The sequence below is a fragment of the Leptinotarsa decemlineata genome, unplaced genomic scaffold (genome assembly GCF_025532065.1).
Source record: "Leptinotarsa decemlineata unplaced genomic scaffold, Ldec_3_MD MMD2_P_RNA_scaffold_2, whole genome shotgun sequence".
NCBI classification, from domain to species: domain Eukaryota; kingdom Metazoa; phylum Arthropoda; class Insecta; order Coleoptera; family Chrysomelidae; genus Leptinotarsa; species Leptinotarsa decemlineata.
The window spans coordinates 23,785,136-23,812,177 of record NW_027412529.1 but is presented as its reverse complement, the minus strand read 5'-3'; the positions used below and the strand labels follow the sequence as shown (position 1 = coordinate 23,812,177).

The following is a 27,042-nucleotide window of genomic DNA, read 5'->3' as shown; positions in this document are numbered from 1 at the left end:
ATTTTCATTTCATCATTTCATCGTGTGCGACGAGGTGTGGCGTGGCTAGTCGACTTCGTGCTTCTGCATGACGTCATTCTAATAACCACAACGGTGAAAACTATAGTGACAACGGTGTGTTGTTTTATTAGGGCATACTGCATATTCGATGTAATTTATTAGTGACCCAAAAAAGCATAGCAAATACATTTATATAATGTGGTTGTGCACCAAATTTGTATTTATAATTTGTGTTAGTGTTCTGGTTGGAAGCAGTGAGTATGTTGTTTTCATTGTTTTGGGTCCGGTTATGTAGGTCCCTATATTAGTCAACATTTGTTTTGTTATTGAGCAAAATTACCAGAAATAAAATATTTCAGTCAAATTTGCGTGCGCGTTTGTAGGTACTTTCTACGTGCTGAAAAGCATTCTAGTTATTAATAATTGTAGATTTAAAAATACATAAATGTTATCACGTTTTTTATGCTGAAAATAAGTTATAATGAATTGACTTGTCGAACAAAAGTTAGGTAATTAAACATACAATGTACCTAATTCTCTCAACTTTTTTAGTGTGTATACTTACAGCCTATAGATTGGTATAAAATGTGTATGTTTACAATCTGAAAGTACATGTATCTAATGCGTTTTTTTTCTAATTTAACATGTATTATACGATAAGTTCTTCTTCAAAACTAACACAGGATCTAATAGTTGTGCTGCTTGCATTGAAAATGTGTCTTCGATTTGTCGAAGACAGAGAATATTAGGTTTCAATGTGATAATCACTTCGTTTTTAGCCCTTGCATCATAATGGGTACACTGTATTGACAGTAAGTTTTCCGAAATGTTTCTTCAGTTTGACCAGGTATCACTTCAAATGAAACAATTTTTTGAATGATGCGTTTTTGGTCTCTAACTGACTTTTCATTGATTTTTGAGGAGTTGTAAAAGTTTTCAAAAAGTATTATTATTTTTTATGTCGTAAAAATTGAACAACGAATGTAGGTAGGAAATTGAGTAACAATGAATTTCAACTAAAAATTGTCAAAACATTTTTGTTTTGAAGTATTTTCATATTCTGAATATTGTTTCAAATGATGATTCTAGTATTTCATTTCTTGTATCATCTTTATCAAATTTTCATATAGTTTATTGCATTCTACAAATAGGTACGAATAATCAGTATATATTGCATTGTGACCGATTCAAATTGGAAGCACCCTTATAAAGTATATATTTTACACCCAATTGGAGAACATAGTTCAACAGATGAGGGAATAAAACTTGACTACTCCACTGAATTCAACAACTTTTGGTCTATCAACTGCCCTAAATTTAATTGAAATTTGTTATTCATTAAAGTTATTAGATAGTTGAAAAAATCTTTTGCACCTACACCATTCTAATATATTTTTCCTAATTATTTCACGCAAAACTATTTCAACGACGAACAAACTTGACATAATTTTGACATAAACCATTTCAAAATTAAGTACGTGAATCCAGTGGTGTAGTCCGATTAAAAACAATCGTTAATAATTTTTTCGATTATTCATTGGACCGGTACCGTCGACGGTACTGTGCATTTTTTTGTGTGTTCTACTGAGCGTTTGTATATCTGTTTTACTCATCTCCGGAGAGAATAATTAAAGAGGTATAGTAAAAATCAGTGATCTTTATTTTTGAAATTTCTAATAATGATGATTGATATTTCGACTCCGCTGACTCCTATAGAAAGATTAATTTTTCATATGGAATCAATTGTATTATTGAAAATCATATAGACATGTTACTTATATTCTATTAGTTTAACTATCACGGGACTGATACCTATGCTTCATAAACTTTTCTTAGCATATTTGAAGCAATCCTTCATAACTCAGCGTATTTAGTACTAGGTAGGACTTCTGTTATAGAGTAATTTTTTGATACTCTTGGAGTGGTAGCTTGGGTCTACGATTTGTCTTAAGTGTGTTTGTGATTGTGGAAGGTATATAACCTTCCACAATCTGAAAAATAAACAAAGCTAAATCAATAGAGAATCTGGTTAGTGTAATAAAGAGCAAATTGAAAAGTTCATCCCGAAAAAGTTCTGCGTAATATAAACCACTGAAGAATCCAATCAGTCAGTAACTTGTCGTATTCATAAATTTTGCTTACAATTTGAAAAAATTAATTGAGAAAATTCAATATTTATACTTAGCTTTCTTTAGTGGTCGACGTTTCGGAAAACAGTTTTTTTCCGTTTTAAAGCCTGAAGTTCACTACAAAACTTTCACCTCAAATTGTGCGAACTCTAATTCTTTTGGCATACGTCAAAATAATGAAATGTCCAGTTGTTTCTTATATACATGAATACATATACTGGATGTTTTTTGAGAATTCAGCTAAGATTCATATTTCCGTATTTAATATCTCTTCTTAGTAATGGCAACCAGGTACCACAGAGCTATTCGAAATACACTTGTTACCTGCTAAAAGAATTCATGCAGATTCTTTGAGTTTTCTTATTTGTTCATGAGTTTCTTTCGTGATGATTTTTGTTTCACTCCATTCTATAGCGTGATCACCAGATGATTTAGAATATGCTCCGCTATCCCCGATTCTGCCATCTGTCTTCTCCTTATATATTTACGATGCTCATTTTTTCTCACATCTAGGGGTCTGAGATTTCACGTACATAACTAGAAACAAGGTATATTGTAAATACAATCTTTCGTTTTTTCAACCGTACTTTAGGGTTTAGTTTGTGTCAAAAGAGATCTCAATGTGTTGGTAGTTCAAAAAGTTGTTCTTATATTATACCTATAACCGATGCGTATCAACTTCTCAGATGAAACGGGAACATAAGATATGACGTTAGTTGTAAGGTATGTGTATTGTTGTTGGATTTGTGGTGATTGTGGGATCTGTATGTACCTGTACGTTATGTATTGCTTTTACCATTCATTGAGATATCTTCCCACAGATATGCGTTTTGCTCCAAAACGCATATCCAGACGCCCAATGGGTAAATCCATTGCTCAAAATTATAGCCCAGAATCCCACCACCCATTTCTCAATTTGATATATTTATATATGGCTTATAAAAAAATGACATTGCTCCAACGTTGTTATTTTCATCGCTACATAGTTATGAAATGGATTATCTCACTGCCATAAACTGACAAACTTTGGAATGAATTTTCATACGGTTTTCACCAATAAAGAGAAATATTCATGAGAAAAGGTATCTATGTACAATTGATTGTTTTTTGTAAGTCGAGATGGAACGACATTTCGGAAACTATTTGAAAATTACTGAAAACCCTCAATACCTCTCCTTATTACTGAAAACATTTATAATAAATAATACATGAGAGTTCAACATATTTTTGTTATAATCTGATAGTTTTGTGATTATTAGAAATAAAATAGAAAAAATATGTATAGCAAAAACTGTTTTACTTTTCATCGATATTTTATCGATAATGCTTTTTTATGACAGGGAATCTTAAAAAATGTATCGAAACCCAAATGCTAAAACATGAAAGAGTTTAAATTTATTCATCTTCATGAGTTCTATCACTTTTTGAATAACTGTAAAATTTCGAAAAAAAGTCAATTCTATTTTTACTAAGAAACAACTGAAATTGTCGAATAATTAGTGAAAAATGGACAAATATTGATGATTTCTTTTAGAAAATAACATATTTTGGCTTGACACATCTATTGAGAATTTGCAAAAAGCATCGTACCTTATGAGATTAACACAAGTTCAAACGAGTTTTTAATATTTTAATTTGTTTGTAAAATAAATCAATGTTGAATGTATAATGACGAAAATCTAAGAAGCTGCTAGAAATATCAAAAAGGTTACAATACTTTTTTGTAGAACTTAGTTAATTATGTAATAAAGTTAATGAAGATTTATATATTTCAAGAAAATATTAGCTCCTTTGTGTTTTTTTTTGACGGACTTGACAGCTCTAACTCCACTATTGATATTTTCCCTCAATTTTATAATTGAGTGAAAGTTTGTTAGACTTTCACTTTACAGATTCGCACTTCATAAACATCAGCAAAACAAATATTAGTTTAGTAGACTGACTCAATATTTCTGTCTACGGTACTAATGATTTAATAGCAACGACAGCAATAGTAAAATCAAATTTACTAAATATATTTCCCCACACCACAGTCAAAATATCACTCACTGTTACAACAGTTATTATTTAAACGGATTCTGAAATAGCTCAATATCCATATAGCTTCTGGTAATGGAGTAGGTACCTACCTGTATTTTGAAAATGAGCCATCGCAATCTCATTAGCTACGTCGATTTATTTGTTTTATGTCAAATGATATTCAAATGTCATGGACCAGTCACGTTACTGAAATTGCAAAGGCAGCTTCTCGAAAAAACTATTGAGCGAAAGTAATTTTTTGTGGAGGATATTTTTTATCGTAGGTATTTTCACCTTCCACAATCTGAAAAGTATGAAAATTGTAATAGAGATTTTTATACACGTGTAGAAAGGGCAAACATTTTAGTTTACTCCGATAAGTTACTGCGTAAATTCAAAGTATTTTGCACACAGAAACATTTTTTATTTATCAGTAACTTGTCATTATTAATAATTTTGCTTATCAAAAAAAGAGCTAAAAAATTATACAATACTTATTTTAACGTTTAGGAGGCTAAAGTCTGCCTCCGTCTTCAGAAATGTACAAAATTTAAGTTTATACGCAGTTTTTCCATGGCTGATATGTTTGTTTCTCAATTTCTTCGAAAATACCCAAGGAAGGTCGATAAAAAATGGAAAAAACTGCTTCGAACTAGTAATTTGAACACACGAAAGCAACTTTCATTGGTTTATAACGTCCAAATCAGATCTTTATAAATATTACTCACGTAACGAAGCTTCGATCCTGTGCATATTCTAAAACTGCTACATTTTAGCCATAAAAAGAGCCTCCTCCTGGTTTATTGAACGCACCAACAAACGCAACTTTGATGACTGGTTGTATATTTGACTCTATACTCTATTGATACAAAAAAATTCGACCTAATACTCCTCGAACTAGGTACATTCTGAGAATTCAAGTATTTGAAGAACAGAAACCTTGGAATGAATTTTCCGATCTCACTTTTCGAATCCAACATAAATCGTAACTTTCACACTGGTGAAGGTTTCAACAATTTGATAATTTTCCAACAGTTTTTGTGCATCTCCATAACAAAAGCAGAAGTAAAGTATTAAGTATGGTTTCACCCCTTTAAGTTCACTTTTTCTCATCGAGTATGAGGTATTAAAAGAGGAGGTCCAAAAATTTCTTATGAGTTTTTCGTGTTTTTTGATGTAACCACTTCAAACTCGTAACTTAACAACCTTCTTGTTTTGAAGGAGTATAACTGAATACCTACCGGGTATTTTTTGAGAGCGATATTGTTGAAGTGTCACCCCAACGAAATAAGGTCGCGTGCAACTAATCGCGCGAGAATAAATAATATGCATTCCACACCAACCAACATTTATACGTACATTCATTATTCTAAGAACTGAATCAAAACACATAGGTACCTAACAACTGTCTAATATCATGTGTACGCTAACAATCGGTTGTTTCCGGATTTATTAGCCGTGGTCTGCCGTCCGACTTCTACTTCCATTATTACAAACGCACCAGGACCGCAGTAACAGACGAAACATCAGGTATAAAAGTCTGCAAACCACGGCTAATAAATCTGGAAACATCCGACAATTCAAATATTCAATAGATATATGTCTCTCAGATATTGAGATAACGTCATGCAAGAATTGTTTTCTAGGTTCAGCAGCATAGCTCAAATCTGTTTTTTGGATTTAACCATTTGAAGTTTGTTGAATCCAAAATAAACAAAACCACGCAAGAAACAAGGCGTGCGGGAGGCGAGAAGTATGAAAGGAATGTCGAAAAAAGATGCATAGAAACCCTGGTGTTTTTACCGATTCGCTTTCGTTTTGTTAAAAACTCTTGACGCGAGAAATGAGATTGACCCAACTTTGTACTTTGTACACACGTTGATAGATGGTGCAGAAATCGAATTTACCTGATATCAATTTTATTCCGAATGTAAATACCTGACAATTGGAATATCAACTTGACATCGTCAAGCGGCGTCACTTGAATTGTACTCATCGTTTTATTATATCTTTATTGATGGTGCCATAGGTACAAGGGATCCAAGTTATCATACCAGGACAACCCATTATTAAAGAATCATTGTTGTTCCTGGCGTTACTTTCGTAACAAAACGTTTCTTTTCAACGTTTGGAATGACCAAGTTACGTTTTTATCCATTTTGTTACATTTTAAAAAACATTCAACTGGCAGTTTACACATCGGGACTAATGTATCAAAAGTGACAGCTGACATATCATAATTGACAGTTAACGTATCAGAACTGACGACTGAAGAGCATTTTCATTCGTCCTCTGTCAGTTTTGATAGGATCGTCAATGTCAACTATTACTTTTGATAGTTGCCAACCTCTCAGCGCGAAATACTACTCATTTGAATGTTACAATGTTTTGTCAAATCTTTTTTCGGAATAATTTGTTACATAGGAATGTAGGCTTGCACGGCGGGCATCAATGTTTTGGTTGGTGTCCGGGTTTTGCCGTGGTCTGTGGTTACAATTTCTAACGTTTCAACAGCAACTGCGGCAGTCATCTTCACTGGCGTGGTCGAAGTACTCTTTTTGACGTATGAAACATTTTCAGTTGATACGCCAAGAAGAGTACTTCGACCACGCCACTGAAGGTGACTGCCGCAGTTGCAGTTGAAACGTTTGGAGATTGTAACCAAAGAAGACCACGGCAAAACCCGGAAACGAACCAAAATAAAATCTGTTAATTTTTTTTCAATCAGTAATAACACTAATACCCCACACCTTTCTTCACTTCCTTCCTCCGACCAAACCGTGATTTATATACACACACGTAATAATATTTTCCAGGTTGCTAATATTCAAGTTTACAAAGAGCAAATAGGCCGCTCTGCATATACATTCGAGACACGCTCTTCACCTCTCATTTTTATCATCATATGCAAAATGTATAGAATATCCCTGGTGTGATCATTTGGACCCTCTTCCCATGTAAAATATTTTGTCAAAAACTCTCGATCGAACTAGACCAAACATAGCAGTATTTGACATATCTCGGTGAGCATATGATGCTGAGAATTGTTATTATCATTAGTTATTTAGCAAAAGCAATTAGTTCTCTTCATTTCCGTAGATTTTTATTAGAGAGGAAATTGGGAGACTGAATTTAGCATTTTTGATGGCGAATGACCTCTCCCAAAAAATACTTATTCGAATAGATTTTCATCAGTGGTTGTCCTTGAGTCTATCGATATTACACTTCTCTTTAATCCGCCATTGATGCCAATAAGGGCGTTCATTGTGGTATGTCAAGGATCCTTCACTTCAACACTTCCTACAGGATAGACTTTTTACGCGATCTCATTTGCATTTAATTGACTTCTGAATTCAATGTCTGTGAAGTACACTGTCAAATGAAATTGAATAACGTATTTCTAATGGTTTGCCTTGAAAGAAAATGTTTTAGGAAAGAAAGTTTTTGGCTTTCTACTACTCCATCTTGATACAAAAAAAGGGATGAGCGAATCTTCCAAAGAAAGGAAGGAAGTAATCAATTTGAAAATGAGTAACTCTATACATAGATGTGTAGATCATGCAAAGAAGTAATTTTCAGACACAAACTGAAAGAAAGTCCTCCTGAAACAGCTACTTTCATATAAACATTGAATTACACGAAAGAAAAAAATTCTTTCGAAACAAATACTTCTGTATGAACACTGAATTATACAGAAGATACTTTTCTCTACTCAGTTTGTATTTCAAACATTCGTTGTGGAATAAAAATCAGATATCATTCAGCCTGGGCCGGATTAATTTTTTTTGTTGGAATTCTTTTAGTATTTTTTTATAAGATGATCCTTATGAATAATTTTTTCGTGCAAAAAATAAGTAGCTATCTAAAATTACGAATATTTTATTGATATCAATAAAATCACTTTCTAACAAGGCAGAGTTCAATTTTCAGCTTCGACATGAAATTTTAAAAAACAGTCAGTTGTTCCTTAGTAATTTTGAAAACCTTGAAGAATCGTGAATTTGAAGAATAAGACAAAATAGAGTTAACTGGTTTTTATTCGCTGGAATCGGCCTTCAATAGTAATTATCTACGGAGGTGACATTTTTAAAGACTCAATCAAGTTTTGAGATCCAGTTATGATTCAATTGAACAGTTGTGTCTTGTTTATTTGAAGTATTTATCGTATTTTTTGAATTACCCTTAAAAATAACAAAATAGACAATAATGTTATTTTAAAATTGAATAACGAACTGTAGTCCGTTCATAATTTGTCGATAGCACAAAATGAGGGCCCAAGTCAGAAAACGGTCGTAAAACTCGTAAAATCATAGGCGGAGGTTACTGAGGTGTTTATTCATTAAATATAAAGCTTCAGTTTATATTCGAAACTTGCCTTGAAAGGGTGAAGTTGTTACGAACGAAAATAATTTTTGGTTTAGTACATTTTTTAATCGCATTTAATTTACGGCTCGTTGGTGTTTCGGCGTCTACGGCAGTAATTAACGTCTCTAATATTTATTTTGCGAATTTTGTGCAGTGCGTGAGTAACTTTTTTTCATATTCCTACAAACATATACGTACCTTTCGTTCCTGCTTGTTTTGTTTGATTGCTTGCGATGGCTTCGTCATCATCATCAACATCATCAAGTTTTACACCGGTACTGTTGCGTACAGTCAGTAAGTCTGTCTATTCACCAAGAGAGAAGACTATTGTTTTGAACGTTCACGATGCTCTGGTTTCTCAGAATCCCACAAACACTGTTCAGAACATAATCAAGAGTTGTGCCAACATGACGGGCGTAGGGGAGTCAACAATATATAGGTTCCTATCAGAAAGAAAAAAAAGGTATAGCTAACCCAAATACAAACGAATACTTAAAGAGGGGGAGAAAACCTATTGAAATTGATGAATTTGCCAAAAATGGTATTCGAAGGAAAATTCACGAATTTTTTTACCAAAAAGAAATACCCAACTTAAACAAAATTTTACAAGAAGTTAGAGACGACCCGGATTTGCCTCATGTCGGACGAACCAAATTGTGGCAAGTTTTAAAAGAATTAAATTTCCGGTGGGAGAAATCAGACCGAAAATCACTTTTGATTGACCGGGAAGAGATAATATGTTGGAGAAGAAAGTATCTAAGATCTATACGAAAATTTCGGGCTGAAGGAAGGCCAATTTACTATCAGGACGAAACGTGGGTGAACGCAGGTCATACTCTCACAAAAATTTGGACAGATAAAAATATATCAAGCTCCAGGCAAGCCTTTATGGAAGATTGGTCTACTGGTATTTCCCCACCCTCTGGTAAAGGCAGTAGATTAATAGTTTCTCACATTGGCAGTGAAAAAGAATTTGCTAAGCATGGTTTGTTGGAATTTGAATCCAAAAGCACAAAAGACTATCACGAGGAGATGACAGCTGATGTTTTCGAAGAGTATTTTGAGCAGATGATTGAACATATACCACCAAACTCAATTATAGTATAAGATAATGCACCTTATCATTCACGACTAGTTGAAAGACTTCCAACGACTGCGTGGAAGAAACAGGATATTATTGACTGGCTGCGGAATAAGTCCCTGCCTTACGAAGATGGAATGGTTAAAGCAGAACTTTTAAAAATTGCCCGGCAACACAAAGAAAGTTCAAGAAATACGTAGTTGACAAAATGGCGGAAAGACGAAACATCACAGTCCTTAGACTTCCACCCTACCACTGCGAATTAAATCCAATTGAACTTGGGCACAAATGAAAAGCTATGTGGCTAGAAAAAATACGTCATATAAAATACAAGCTGTACGTGAATTGTTATATGAGTCTTTACAACATATTACAGAACAAAATTGGCGAGATGCAGTAAGACATGCAATAGAAGAAGAACAAAAAATGTGGGATCTTGACAATATAATTGATGCGACTGTAGAGACACAACCGCTAATTATTAACCTGCAAGACGACTCGAATTCCGAAGATGATCCTGTTTATTTTGAATTTGAATAGTTTTGTAAGTAATCGTAGTTTATATCATTTAAAAATAGGTATTAATTAAATAAATGTATCTTTTACAAATTGCAAGTAACTTATTATTTTTGAATAAAATAAAGAATTTTTTTTTAAATAAAAATACAGTTTACAGTACCTACAGTTTAAGAATATTAATATATTTATTTATTTAAAGTAACTAATGTTTTAATCATATACTCTACGACACTGGTCACTCATTTCCACTCAAAATACCTACATAATCGGATTAAAAGTTTTATAGCTGTATTGTATTTCTTCAGATACAAGGTGGGTTAGTCGAAAACATCTTAAACTACCAGTTTTAGTTTGATTTTTGTTATTATATCATATTAGCTGTCCTCTCTGTATTTCAGTTCTCTAATGAGGGTCAAACTTGCAGTGAGCTATCAACAAATTATGAACGGACTATAACTCACTATTCACTTTAGTATCTGTGGAGACCGGTTTTGGCAAATAATAGCCTATTAGGTACCACTTCCTTCTATTATTCTGCAATCTTTGGGTTTCGCAATGTTTTTAAAATTATCCAGGAATTATTGAATATTTTTCACGATTTTTAATTCGAAGTTGTTTTATATCCATGAAAATTTTGGAACGTTCTAATTTTCGTGAGCTAGTTATTTTATGTATCAAAGATTAATTCATTAATATCGTGTAACGAAAAAAGAGCTACTCTCAATCAAAAATTATCATGAAACCTATTTAAAATTCATAACTGATTAGTTATCTTTTTCAGTCAGGAAACCGTGTTATCTTGTTTATAATTTGAGTAAGATGGTTGATGAGGAAGTTTTTTGTCCTTTGTATGTCAAAAGAAGCAACGAATAAATCCAAAGTTATTTGAAGCGTCGCGTAAGCAAGATGGTCGTTATAGGAATAAAACTCGTCGTATGTTTAGATAAGGATTATTCGTTTGTAGATGTTGATGTATTAAATGAACATTCCATTCAAGACCTTCAACGTCATAAGTCGATTTGAAAGTTTTTACTTGGTTTGCTCGTATTAGCAACTGTTGACATTACATCTAATTCCTTGAATCCGGAGTATATCAATGCAATTCATTATTAATAGTATATTTTTGGAAAAGAAAGGTTTGTTTTGGCTTTATACTTATCCATCTTTATGCAGAAAAATTGGAATCTTTCAAAAAAAGGAAAAAAAGCAAATAATTTCGAAATAAACTCTTTACAAAGATGTGTAGATCATGCCAAGAAGTTACTTTCAGACATAAACAGAAATAAAAAGCCCGATCGAAACAACTACTTTCATATTGTTACGTGTTTACCCGTGGGTTCACCAATAATTGACTACACTGAATAATGAAACCAAACTTCATTTCACTGAAATACAACAAACACTTCAACTAAAAATTTCAACTATTATTTGAATGTCTATTGTCTTACTAGATCACTTCGCGTACCGCACTGTTACGTCCACTTCTCTGTGTACTTGACTGTAAAGATATGCCCGCAGCCAGCGTTTAAATATCGCAATCGAACATCGTGGAATTTTCGCCGAAGTTCTTTTGCTGCTTCTCGAGTGGTACAGTTTCAGCTACGTCACGTTTTGTTTATGGTTACCAGTGGCGGCCTGCGTTATTACCTTTCGGACATGATTGACAACAATATAAACATTGCATTTCACGAAAAAAATATTTTACAAATATCTGATCATCGAATTATACAAAAGACAGTTTTTCTATTCAGTTTGTACTCCAAACATTCGTTATGAAACATTGTCTTTCTCAATGGCGGACATCGATGTTGCGGAATAATACACTTGCTTTATTGTCTCTTCAGCACCAATCTGGATATCATTACAATATGAAGCACTCAATTCATTCATAAAATGACGACTTTATGTCACGAATGAGTTAAATCTACTCATGTCATCTATGACAATATGTAATGTTATTCATTCGCTTATTTGATTTAATCCCAGTCATAGAAATTTTGTTTACATTGCAAGGGTTATTTTTTAGGAGAGGTTCAGAAGAAAGAGAGCTTTTTATAAGAAAGGTTTTCACTTTCCACTCCTCTTTTCTTTTCCAAGAATCTCTCTTTCAAAAAAATACCTCTTTCAATTTTAACAAAATTCCTATGACTGAGATTAAATAAAAAAGCGAATGAAATGTATTACGTACTGCGAACATGAGTCGATTTTACTTATGCATGACATAAAGTCGTAATTTCATGTTTGAATTGAGTGCTTCATCTTGTAATGTTATCCTGATTGGTGCTGAAGAGGCAGTAAGGCAATTGTCTTATTTCGAAACATCGATGCTCGTCATTGAGGAAAACAGTGTTCCATGTAAGTGAATTTTTTTCTCTCTAGGGTCTTTCGGTAAACGCTTCCCAACGATTACTTTTAAATAGAACAAAGTGTGTGTGAGATATCATCGAAACTTTTTTTTCGTTTGATGGGTCTTTCAAACGAATAAAAAAAGACCCATTGATGCCATAATGTGTGGAATTTTCCATGACTTTGGGGCATAAATCAGGCTAGATTTGACCAATGGCATGCATTATGTTTCTTTTGAAGACCGCTGTGGTTTGTGGCTCATTCACATACACCTGCGACACAAAATAACCCACAAGAAAAAGTCTAACAGGGTCAAATCGCATGATATCGGTGGCCAGTTCACATCGCCTCCAGGTGAGATGACCATGCCCTCAAATCGCTCGTGCAGAATATCCAATGTGGCATGAGCTGTGTAGCACGTAGTGCCGTTCTGTTCAAACCACATGTCGTTGGTTTCCAGATCATCCAATTCACCCGAAAAGAAGTTGTAATCATCAACCTATAGTTGCTCACCTGGCCAACGTTGTTCTCAAATTAATATGGACCGATGATGCCGCCAGCCTAAAATCCACAACAAACAGTGACTTTTTCGGGATGTATTGGGCGCTCTTGTGGATTGGTATCGTCTCAAATTCGACATCCCGGAATGGGCATCATCGCTGAAGATGATTTTTGAAAGAAAATTAGGGTCAGTTGCCAACTGTTCCAGAGCCCATTCAGCGTACACATGTCGTTGTCTATGGTCGTCTACTTTCACTTCCTGGGTCAGTTGAATTTTGTACGCAAGTAGGCCAAAGTTACGACGCAAAATACGCCAAGTTGTGGTCTGCGAAAGGCCGAGTTCTTGTGAGCGACGCGAAATCGACTGCCTCGAAAATTCCTGTACACTCTCACAGGCAGCGGCGGTGTTTTCGGCAGATCTTGCGTTTCGCCGACGTACGGGTGTTGGTCGATCGTTTACTGAACCAGTGGACTCCAATTTATCCACCACATTGTAAATAGTCCTCTAGGTAGGACGATTATGGCGACCATAAAATGGACGAAGCGCGCAATACATTGCTCGATTAGAACACCCATTTTGATAAAACAATTTTATCATTTTCACGTGTTGTTGAATGCTGTATCAGTCCATGGTGATTTGGAAAACAGACTGAATAAATGTCAACTAATTTGACAGATGTAGCTTCAACAAGATGAGCGGACCGTTATCAATTGTCAAATTTAGGAAATCCCTGTTGGAAGACCCCTTACATGGTGTAGCAATCCAGTAAATAATATTCGTTCGATTCCATAACGAATGTTTGGAGTTCAAACTGAATAGAAAAACGTGTTTTCTGTATAATTCAATGTTCATATAAAAGTAGTTTTTTTTGTGTAATTCAATGTTTCTATGAAAGTAGTTATTTCGGGGGGACCCTTTCTTCCAGTTTGTATCTGAAAGTTACTTCTTTGCATGATTCTCACTTTTTTCAAAGAGTTTATATTGAAATTATTTACTTTCTTCCTTTCCTAGGAAGATTTCCACATTTTATTGTATAAAAATGGAGACGTAGAAAGCCAAAACCTGCCTTTCCCAAAAATTAATCTCTTCTAAAAATATACCTCCTTCAATTTATTTTTATATATGTTCTATAGGAAAATAGGTGATTGTTTGTCCAATTAATCTAAATATACAATTTTTTGGCAGGTACTGCTTTGAATTGCTACCAATGTTCAGGAAGTGACTCCAATAACCCATTCCAATGCAACGAGTGGTTAACTAGTGATATAGACATTACACCACAACCATGTGATAATGTTTACGGTGCCCAATATTGCATCAAACACGTTGGCAGATTTGAAGGTATTTTAGAGAACTCTAACATTGAGAGAAGTAAGACTAACTTTGTAATAATGAATACATTATTACAAATGCAAGGAGACTAACAAAATTACTGATTCAGTTTATATCTTAACGGCCTTTTGGGTTCCTTCATACATTCGACAAATTTAACAACTTCATTTCATTTAACACTTCAATTATCTCACTTATTTATTTTCCTTGCTAACCTTTCTATATGAACTAACCTGTATGAATCTCGACGCGCTAATAGTATCGATTGACCTTGAACATTTTTCGATAACTAGATATTAATCTATTTTTAATGTATCTACATCAGAATATTCAAATCCTATAATTGGAAGAGTCCAGAAAAATTGTTTGAATTTGAATTGAAACATAGACGAATAATTTACATATTTTCATTATGTTCAGTCTAGTTGAAATGTTAATTGTATACTCGAGGTATATTATATTTAGTATACTATAATTACAACCCACTTCCCTAAACTTTTTCAGCAGAGATGCCTCAACAATGCTCAAAAAAGTAAATAATTGTTAAAACATATTCATACATATCAGTTTATGCATAAATACACATCAGATTATATTTATCATTATTATAAAAAAGTATAGGCAAAACAAACTTATGATGTCTGCGCCCTCTATAACACTATTCGAACTAAAGGAATCGGTAATATTTTAGCCCTGAGTTTCGGCCCGTTGCGTGGCCGTGTTTACATCGATCATTAGTTTCATTTGGTTAGTGATTTTTGCTCTTTCCAAATGTTTTACACATGGAAGGCTTAGTTCCCATATCAGTAGAATAGTAACTTATACTTCTCATAGCTCTTCCGTAGATGAATATCTATTATTATGAATTGCAATCTGAATGATTTATCAACGCTGAAAAAGCGTTTTTTACTTCACAAGCTTTCATTTAACTGGCCTTTTTTTCAATAGTTTCAATAGATGGACCTGATAGTTAGTATGTTGTTGTGGTACTAATGTTGAAACTAAATTTTGAACCAGTTAACCTCAATTGATCTAGCCGAAATTGTTCAGAATGAGACAAATTGGAAACTTTGGAAGGGAAACCCCTGTTTTCAAACTAGATAGATGGAAACTGATGGATGTGTCTGAGGGTAAAATTTTATGACAAACTTAATGATGAAAATCGTATATCGATATCTATCATTGTTTCTGAGTTACAGCATGTTTTTCGGTTGCTGTAACTTTTTTCCAGTCAAAAATTTCTTGTTTCTATGAAAACATTTCCAAAGCACTTTTTTACGTAGAATTCAATGGTGTAAAAAACTTATTTTTTCAAATGAGATATCAATAGCTATTGATGGAGAACTGCTTTTTTTAATGAGACACCCTGTATATTCTTGCATATTTCATTATAGCTTAAAATTGCCTTTCCAAAAATGTAGCACACTGAATGTTTTGCTAGAGTCATCTTTGAAATGCATAGCTTTTAGTTTTTTTCGTGTAGACTTTGAAACGCACACTGTGATCAAGTAGGCCTTGGACAGAATGAAATTGTTCAGTAGTAGCTACCAAAAGTTAAGAAAGCTTTTCAGGCATAGTTTCAATAAAACTGATCTGCCGTTTTTTGCCGAATTAATTAGTTCAATAGGAGTAGGAGAATTACTGCCAAAATTTGCAGCCGAAAACAGATTTACATTCTGTTTTATCGCCGCATCCCGCATCATATAAAGCCTACTTGATCAAAGTGTGCGTTTCAAAGTCTACATGAAAAACCTAAAGCTCTGTATTTCGAAGATGACAAATCTAGCAAAACATCAAGTGGCTACATTTTTGGAAAAGTACTTTTAAGCTCTATTGAAATATGCAGGAATATACAGAGTGTCTCATTTGAAAAAATAGTTTTCCATCAATAACCACTGATATTTCATTTTAGGAAATAAGTTTTTACACCATTGAATCCTACAGTAAAAAAGTGCTTTGGAAATTTTTTCGAAAAACATGCTGTAACTCGGAAGCGATGATAGGTATGGATTTGCGGTTTTCACCATTAAGTTAGTCACAAAATTTGACCCCCAGTTTTCATCTATCTAGTTTGGAAACAGAAATGTCCTTTTAAAAGTGTCCAATTTGGCCCATTCTGTTCTCCTGACAATGCGCGATCAATCCAGCATGGTGGACTGAAGATGTGTCAGGTGATGCAAGAAAACTTTCACCAGGGTTATTATATATAGGGGGGATGATTGCGAAATATAATCATATTCCAATGACATTTGTGGCTGCATATGGCGACAGTGCCATGTGATTGGTCGAATTCATTGTCCAATGATACAGAATCGTTGTGAAATATAAATAATATAAAGCATGAGTGATAGATGTATGCCCTAGTTGGAGTTGTGTATATTATTTATACAGAACAAGATGTATCAGTCGTTGAAGTATCAAAAGAAAGATGATTGTACATTGTACTCATCGAGTTTCCAGTACATGGTGAAGAAGGTGAATGTGCTAGAATCATACATATCATTGCCAGGGATTCGACAGTGCCCGCATCATCGAATAATAATGTTGAATTGGATGGCAATATGAAATCGATGACATCATTTAAGATACACCCTGTATTTTACGACATATTCAACATATTCCCATAATGAAGACGTGACATATACAAACATATTTTTGTATATAATATAGTAAAGAAACGATGATGACATGATAAATTATCATATAAGTGAAATTTCATATATTGGGGTTGTTAAATATACAGGGTTGCTGATATGTATGGAAACTTCAACAAATGCTATCAAATTATATTCCGTCGAAATAATCCATCACATTTCGGCTATAAATGAGGAAACCATTATCTCAAAATATGTACCTAACGAAGTAAAGGACTTGGGAATAATATTTGACTCTAAATTGAATTTTGATAGGCATATATCTTATATTACTAAAAAAGTAAATAAAATACTTTGTTTTATTGTGTGGGCAAGTTATCCTTTCAGTAATTCGAAAACAATACGAATGCTCTTCATGGCATACTTAAATAGCTTGCTGAGCTTTGCCTCAACTATTTGGAATCCTCATTATAATATATTAGATACGCCAACAAAAATATTTTAGAGACACGCACCAAACAATCGTGTTTCCGTTTGTCGAGAATTGAACCTAATCAATCTTGCTGAAAGAGGAGGTATTACTGACATCAGATTCACCGTCAAAATTCTGATTGGATTGACCGATACCATTTCAATTAACGATCTGATTCAATATAATATTCCACGATATCCTACCCGATATTACCAATTGTTTAAAATATCGTTAACAAACACAAATTACTTCATGTATTCCCCTCTGCATCGTTGTCTGGAATGGTTTAACAGTATCTTAAATATTATAGATATTTATATTTTTTGTAATTCCATGACCACCTTTGTATTGAAATTGAAGAAACATGTTTTATCTCTACCTAATTCTGATGTGTAATTTGCGCCGTACTTCTACTACTGCTTGCAATCTGTATCTGTAGAGTAGGGAGGGTGAATGTAAGCCCACAGCACTTAGGCACATGTGATACATTGTACAATCTCCCAAGGAGTTGTCCTTTTAGGTTATCGTCCATACTGTCCTTTCCAGTAAGGTGGACGGGTCTCTGGGAGACATCTCCTTTATATCGGCAGGTGTAGGCCAATATTCTCCGAACAACACTCTCTTATTGACGATGACTCCACTCCATGCCTGACAGTGTCATCTTCCTGTTCACACATCCTGCATAGAGTCCACTAGCCCCATATTATGGAGGTGTTTCCTTAGTTGATAGTGGCTAGTCAGAAATCCTACTGTTAAGCGTAGATTTTTCCTAGTCATCGCCAGATATTTCTTCGGCGCCAGCTTCCAGGGACGCCCAAATTGATCCTGGCAAGATTGCATCCTTTGATTCCATACCATCTCTTTAGGGATTGAGCATGGGTTTAACATGTGGCTAGTTCCGCAATTGTTGAAGTAGGTCGTAGGTGCTACTGGGTCCTAAAATTCTTAGTCTAGCCGCTTCTTCGGCTGAAGAGTCGGCAATGCGATTACCTTTACTCCTGTCGTGCTTTTTAACCCAGCTCAGGATAATGTTATTATCTACCGAGGCTTTGGAATCTTGGTGACACTCTAGTATAGTCTTTCTCAAAGTTGGCGATAACGCCCCCTTGTGGGCGCTGGAGGCCTATAGGGGGGCAGTAAAGGACACAGAGAAGATTGGGGGGCGTTGATGCGGGGACGATGGCTAATTTAAAAATGTATTTTTTTGCTTTTAACACAAACTTTACCGCTCCTCTACGCTTAACGCGTATTTCCTCGTGTGACGCCATCTAGGGGACTAGACAGTAACTATTTTCTGTCCGATAGTTGTCAAACTGTACAATAGATGGCGGTAAGCTTCAATGCGAAGCGATAAGTTTCTAGCATTGTATTCATGATGAGCGTTAATTAGCCGTTTCTGGCAAACTATTCAACGGATCAACCTGAAAATTCCACAGTATGCATAAGTCAATATGACCTACACGCCTAAAATATTTTAGACGAAGCGGCATTGTCGTTTCTACTATAAAGTAGCGGCTTCTTTGATTTTTCAAATGGAATACCCTGTATATAATATCATATTATGATTCATTATCACTTTGTCAACAAATTCATATACTATTTCCCTATACCTATCTATTACCGTTTAGAAGACATAAATTAATTTCGATATTTTTTTTACCAAACATGAACTTTTATAAATTCTGATAATCTTGAACTCTCTTGCACTAAAACGATCAAATTTGAAATAGAGTGGAGTGATACTTCCGCTTCGTCTGAAACATTTTAGGCGTGTAGCTCATATTGATTTATGCATACAGTGAAATTTTCAGGTTGATCCGTTAAATAGTTTGTCAAAAACGGCTAATTAACGCTCATCATGAAAAGCCCTGTATCCTCATAGTGGAGTGATACTATGAGGATCTTCACTTCGAGTCATATTTTCATTTGCCTCATACAGGGTCTTCAAAAAATGCAGATACTTTGATCTCATGAAAAAATGAGTGGAACTAAATTTTTTCAAATGGAACACCCTATATATTTCAACATTTTTGAGCTCTACATCCAATTTTAGATTAACTTTGTTCAGATAATACTATTTCTATTTTGAACCATTTTCGAGATAAACTGTTTCAAACGGAAATTGACATGGTTTCCTTGTTCATCACTCATTTTTGTAAAACAGATTTCGTTTGATGTTTCTCAATTAGTCACAGATAATACAATGAAAATATGATTATTAAAATACTCCTCAACCATCGAATGAAACTTCTCTTCAAACAATAGTTTTATTTACGCTGAAACACAAACTGAAAATAATAAACCCATAAATTAATTAGTTAATTTAATCGTCAGTGTATTTCAGAATATGTTCAATCACATCTCCACCTCTACTTAAACAAACATGTAATCTCTTCAAAAGATTGTCATGTGTAGCGCTTCTGATCAAGTCTGGAGTCAAACTATTGAAAGCAGTTGTAACTCTCGATTTCATATCTTCCATTGTTGTTATTGGAGTAGAGTAAACCATATTTTTAATGAAACCCCACACTAAATAATCTAATGGATTGCCATCTGGTGTTCTAGGAGGCCAACGAAAAGGTCCATTATTACCAATCCATCTGTCTTCGAAGATTTCGGTTAAAGCTTCGCTGACTGAATGAGAATTATGGGGTGGAGCACCATCCAAAAAAACCTGTCAAAACTTTTTTCACATGACACACATAATTTAATTATTAGAATAATGACTGCGATTGTGATTCTTAAGATGTAGTAAAGTAAAAAAAAATTGGGGGCGCTTGAAAATAATTAATTCTCGAAGTGGGCGGTAGACAAAATAACTTTGAGAACCTCTGCTCTAGTGCTATAGCCCTGAGGTTACACGTTGTCTTTTCAAGGCTAATAGGGCTTGTCTGTCTGCTGTCAGTGCAAATTGCTATGTTTTTGCCAGAAATTCCTTTCCTGGTTATTTCTTTTGTGGCGATTGAGATACCGGCCAGTACTGTTTGGACCACGCCAGTATTTTTTCCCATTCCCCACTTAATCCTTAGGCTTAGTGATCTGGAGTGCACTCCAAATCCTGAGCACTCTTTGAACCGCCGTGTTGGTAGGTGGTTCAAGCCCTAGTCTGAATGATCGATCTTCACTTGCTATCGCCCAACCCGTGTTAGGAATCACACGTTAAAAGGTAAGACCTCGTTAATCCTTAGCTCGCACAAGTTTCGACTTCTGAGGGTTGTCGTTCGTAGGGGTGCGACAGCTGGTTAACGGAAAAACAGATTTTAAACAGATTTAAAACAGATTCGTAACTGAATTACTCAAAAAAGTCAAATTTCTCACTTATCAAAAATAGTTTGTTGATGGAAATTTCAGAATATATTTTTCGAAAGTATATCTATCGACATGTTTGAACACATTTGCGTACCATACGTTCCTTCGGTGCGAAAACAAATAGTTCCGTCCCCTTTGGGCAGGGACGAAGTTCTTTGATACAGAATATAATATGCAGTGATGAGAATCATTCATGTCAGTTGCAGAGTAGCTTTTTGTTTCCTTCATCCCTCAATATTTTTTCTTTCATTTTGGGGGGTGTTGTTCAACCCCAATGGAAGGGCCGAAGAGATTTTATGTGAAATGAAATATAATGAGTAGCCATCGTTTGTATCAATTTCAAAGTATCTTTTCATTGCCTTCATATTCCAATTTTTTTCCATTTAGGGGTTTTGTTCAACCCCCTTGAACGGGGTGAAAGATTTTTTCTTGATACAAAATATAAAAAATAGCTTTCTTCTACATAAAAAGGCAAATCAGAAACCAAAAATATATATAATCACGATTTCGGTACGTTACTGAGCATTCGAGCATTTTCGAAAAAGAGATGCTTACAAATTATTTCGTAAATCCCAGACTTTCTTTTTCATCTCCCTTCCATCTTTCGTATTGCCACTTTGAAGTTACTAGGAAGTATACCCGAATTTAGTTGTTGAATTGAAGATTCGAATTTTTTAAAACTTTTTATTGATACAGTTTGATGAACCAAATAATTAAAAATTTTAGATAGATATTGACTTTACAAAGTTTTACTAACTACCAGCCTACTTTCTTTTTGGGGATAAGCTGGCTGGTATGTACGTGAATAGTCATTAAAAGAATGACAATATAGACATTAGGATAGAAAAAGTTTATAAACAGATAAAGAGTTCGAAGGCATGGCTAATATTGAAACTATAATAAAGATTACAGATCGTTAACAGATAATAAAATTTCAAGTACAGTAACTCCTGTTACTCTCAGTTATTTCCTTGATAACCTTTCTTTGCTTAGGGGAAACGTGATCCGCCTATGGACAAGAAAATGTAGCAACCCCGCCAATATGGAAATTTTCAGCCATTTTCAATTTCATACTTGAACGCGCACCTGCGCGGAGTGTGTTACCGGTTGTGTGATTGTGGCTTGATGTGCGGGTGTGAGTAGATGAATATGTGGGCGTAGCTGGTATGTCGGTGTGGCTGGATGCTGGATGGGTGTGGCTGGGTATGTGGATGTGTATTTATAGGTTGTATGTGAGATCTATGAACAACTGTAAAGATCCGATTCTAAATAGCTCGTTGTTCACCCTCTTACATGATACTTGGAATTAGAAACCAGGTAGATATTAGGTTCATAACAGGTATTCAATAAAATATCAATTGGAAAATGAGATACTATAAATTAACATAATAAACCGAAATGAAATTTACAATAGTATACCGGTATACAATAGTATACCGACAAAAAGGAGATTCCTTTGAAAGTTGTAAATGTATCATATTAAATATTGCAACCAATATAGAAAATCTAAAAATGTACAAAAATATGCTGATTTTTAAAAACTTATCTATTTATGATGTACTGTTTGGAACCTTTGGTGTAGTAATGGATATTACTGGCGTTTTTTCCCAACACCAAATCGTTATTTTTACACCTCGACACGTGTTTCGATCACCAAGTGATCATCTTCAAGGGGAAGATAAAACTAGAAACTACTCAAAACTAAAGCTATTTATGCTATTCAGGTACATCATACAGGTAGGTAATCAGTAATACCACCCATATAAGTGTATCACCCTAAATTAATTTTACAATTGGCCTTTCTATTCTCTTACAATATGTCCTTATGTATGTTTAAATGTTACAGCTATATATAGAACAATTTTCAGCTATATAAAATTAGTTTCACAATATTGCCTATCTAAATATATTTACAATGTCTTTTTGTAGTAATCAGTAAACCCAACAATATTATTTCAACAAGCTATATAGTATGCTATTTGGTATTGGTCCGTTATCGTTATTCATAATATTATTATGTTTACTTAATTCTACACTCTCATAGGCATCTAGTTGCCTGTTGTTGTTAACTTGTCTAACTAATCTTAAAGAACTGAAGTCTATGGAATGGTTTTGTTGCAAAATATGAAGGGCGACTGCTGATTTTTCAGGTCTTCCATATTTTAAGTGTGCTATGTGTTCCTTATATCTCACTTTAATAGATCTTTTTGTCTGTCCATAATATTTTGCATCGCAGTCCTTACATTCAATTTCGTAAATTCCAGACTTTTCCGAATTCTCGACTTTGTCTTCTGGACTTCCCAAAAGGCTCTGCAGTGTATGACTTGTTTTAAAAACCACCTTCATACCTAGTTCCTTGAAAATCTTTCCAAAGTTCTTCGTATATTGGTGGTATGGAACTGAGATGTATTTATTTTGGTTTTTGTCCTTTCTGAAAGTCGAGATTTTGTTCATTCTTAACCTAAACTTCTTTTTCCTAATTATGTCATCTACAATACCCCTCGGGAAACCGTTAGTGACGTACAATACAGGAAATAGCAGCCACTAACGGTTTCCCGAGGGGTATTGTAGATGACATAATTAGGAAAAAGAAGAGATATAAGGAACACATAGCACACTTAAAATATGGAAGACCTGAAAAATCAGCAGTCGCCCATCATATTTTGCAACAAAACCATTCCATAGACTTCAGTTCTTTAAGATTAGTTAGACAAGTTAATAACAACAGGCAACTAGATGCCTATGAGAGTGTAGAAATAAGTAAACATAATAATATTATGAATATCGATAACGAACCAATACCAAATAGCATACTATATAGCTTGTTGAAATAATATTGTTGGGTTTACTGATTACTACAAAAAGACACATTGTAAATATATTTAGATATGCAATATTGTGAAACTAATTTTATATAGCTGAAAATTGTTCTATATATAGCTGTAACATTTAAACATACATAAGGACATATTGTAAAATAATAGAAAGGCCAATTGTAAAATTAATTTAGGGTGGTACACTTGTATGGGTGGTATTACTGATTACCTACCTGCATGATGTACCTGAATAGCATAAATAGCTTTAGTTTTGAGTAGTTTCTAGTTTTATCTTCCTCTTGAAGATGATCACTTGGTGATCAAAACACGTGTCGAGGTGTGAAAATAACGATTTGGAGTTGGGAAAAAACTCCAGTAATATATAACTTACCTATTTATGTAAAAAATATCGGTCTTTCAAAGAACTCTAATATCATTTTAACTTTATCAAAAATATCATATACTTGACCATCATCACCTAGAACAAAATATCCGAGTTTCATTTCGGATATATGTGTTGTTTCATCTGTTATCGTCAAAATTATATTGAATTATTTTTACCGGAGGCCAAATTATTCAAGGTACATTTTCAAATTAGCACTTTCTGAATTGAATTCCAAACGAATCATGATAATAAGACCTGGAATTCCAGTTGATAGAAGTCAAGAGCCACACAACAATCCATGAGGGGTTGAGCTGTGAAAAGATCTAAAACATTTTAAATCCATTTTCCGTAAACAAAAAAGGTGAAAAAAAAAAATACAATGAGTACATTGCATTGATATTAATAATTTGGTATTTTACGTAAAATAAGGCGGATGATAATAATTAGGTAACCTAAAAAACCACATAAAGACGATGACTATTAAAGGCTAAGGGAGTCAACGTAGGAGAGGTAGAAAAACTCCGTATACTTTATTAAATTGCAAACTGCTCTGATGTTTGATATAGTAGGTATATAGATAGGTACCCTAATAGTATACCCAAAATGCGTTAGTTAGGGAAGCTATGGATTATGCTATAGACGACCCCTCCCGATATAGAAGGCCCAGACACTCTGTCGAGTGAGGCCCTCATGTCCCCCGTTAAAAAATGAACAATATCTTCATCCAAACACCCCAGCCAGGTAGGGGTCCACCTGAAGGGCGGCACTGATGTCTGAGGACATTCATGCCGTCATTCCATAGATCAGTCTTGACCCATTCGTCTTCCTGACGAACATCAGTCCAAAGGGTAAGGGAGCCAGGCTCCAACCTGTCCGAAATAAAGATGGCTATTGGTAGGTATACCCAAAATGATGTAAGACACTTGCCCGTTTTTTTCGGAACGAATGTCAACAGATCTATCTCACAGATATTTTTCACCATTACTACAAGACTATTTACTATTTCAATTGTTTAGTTTAATTTGAAAAAAAAAATCAACGTAACAACTGGCACAATGAATATAGAAACCTCTTATTCCAGGACAAATGTATTTTTTGCGAACTATTTCTAATTTCAATCTTCATTACTTTCTGCTGCTCTGGAATCAGCCTACGCAATGAAATGCTACCAGTGTTCAGCTACCAAATCCACAGACTGCTCCGACGGAATGATTCAATTGGGAGGGATAGAACCTAACGACTGTAGTGATGTTTTTGAGGCTGAATATTGTATTAAAACCTTTAGTCTGAATGGTAAAATTGTTTATGTATTGTTTGTTTATGCATGTGGTGTCCGTAGTGAAGTTCATTTATGGTCAATCCTCAATTGATGATGTGTATATGAATACAAGATATTATTATCATGAATTTTATCAATCAATTTAAGTTTTAATATGACAATGTTTCTTGTTGAATGATAGACATTCGGACTTTGTCTAAAAATAATAATTTTTAAAATCAAAGGCCACATAATTGCATAATGGATCAAGTTAGTCAATGGTAAAAATGATATCTCTATACTCAATTTCTCCATATAATACATATATTGCATACATTGGTAATAGGGAAGCTGATGTAATTAAATAAAAAAATATAATTTTTACTTGAGTCTTCTTAGTCTTGTCCTTCACAGTTCAATCGATTTTTCTTGGAGGATGAATCCAGAATGTTTGTACTAGAATATTTCTATTTCTAGAGTAAGTGATGAGAAGGAACATTATCAACTAGACAAGTGGTTTTCAAATAGTATGACATGCCCACAATAGCATGACCTGATCTTAAAATAACGAACATTTTATGCCAAAGAATTTATCAGTAGTTGCCATATTTCTTTGAAATAACTTACCAAAATGTACTCATTATTTATTCATCTGCAGGAGGAATAGGAGCCAAACGGTTTTGTTCATCTTTGGATCTAGGCAACTATTGCAACTACGTTAAGCAACCTGGGGATATTCTCAACTACAGGACATGTGTTTTCACCTGTACAGGAGATGGGTGCAATCCAGCCGGGTTCACTAAACCCAACTACCTTCTAATGACTCTGTTGGGATTTTTGCTTTGTATCTACTTTTCTCTATAGATAAACAATCCGTATTCATGTTATAATATAAAGTCTGAAAATTTCATAATTCATATCTTGTGGCTTTTTGAGATACATTTGTAAATCATTTCCTTACTGACAAGTATTTGATTTTTAGAAAAAGGTTTCCACAAACAGCAGAACATAATTATAGTAAATAACGGAATAACTGTGATATTTCCAGACATGATGAGATAGGAGAAAATATTTCTAATTTACTAGTTATAAGTTGACAATTCATTATACAATTTTTTTGTATAGTAAAAATCGTTCATTATAAAATAATCAGTATTCAATATAAAAACTAAGATTTTCATTGGAATTATTACCTTCACATAGATTATCGAATTTAATACTGAACTACTGTATTAACTTTTTTTTGTATAAAAATTATAGATTGGAAAAACTAATAAAATCGTATCATCATAATCTAATAAATGTAAATAGATAATCAGTTTGTTTATATCATATACCTGCATATCTTCTACAGATATCCTAACTTCGGCATTTTGCCATGAGGATGTTCTATTCTTTTAGAAATGTATATTGTTGAATTTATACTGACTGAGGGTATTTCAGAAATCCCTACAGAAAATGAGTTCATATAGTTTTATGAAAAAATGGGCCTTTAGAACATAGATATTGATTTTTATTTTTCTTCTCATGAAACATCAATACTATACCGTTTATTGACCTCACTACCGCAGTAAAAGCAATTACCCGAAAAATATCTTTGACACAATCACTTTTATTTCCATCATTACAAAAAGCATAATAAACAATTTGAAAAAATAGTGGTTCGCATGGTTCACTGTTTTGATATATAGAATTGGAACCTCTGGCGTAAAATGAATCAATTGAGAACACTTTTTCCACACATTGCCTTAGTTATGGTGTGAGGAAAAGTATTTACAATAGATATATCTACTGTTAAACCCAATGAGACAAAGTACTATTATTTTTTAATATAATGAAGAACACGTTTTTAAGGCTTATGATTTTTTGTAACTTTTACTGTTATGTGACGAAATTAAATATTTTTTAAATTTCA

At 33.9% G+C, this 27,042-nt stretch overlaps 1 protein-coding gene across 2 annotated transcripts; it reads left to right on the top strand.

Annotated features, from left to right (window-relative positions):
• Window positions 1-27,042, top strand: bou (glycosylphosphatidylinositol anchored membrane protein boudin). 2 transcript variants are annotated; one of them, XM_074186029.1, is made up of 4 exons: window positions 1-254; window positions 14,147-14,302; window positions 25,019-25,162; window positions 25,786-27,042. In XM_074186029.1, the coding sequence occupies exons 1-4, from the start codon at window positions 197-199 to the stop codon at window positions 25,989-25,991; spliced, it is 564 nt and encodes a 187-aa protein (XP_074042130.1). In that variant the 5' UTR covers window positions 1-196; the 3' UTR covers window positions 25,992-27,042. The 2 variants fall into 2 exon arrangements, with proteins under 2 accessions (XP_074042130.1, XP_074042123.1); XM_074186022.1 differs by lacking the exon at window positions 25,019-25,162 and having other exon boundaries at window positions 10-254.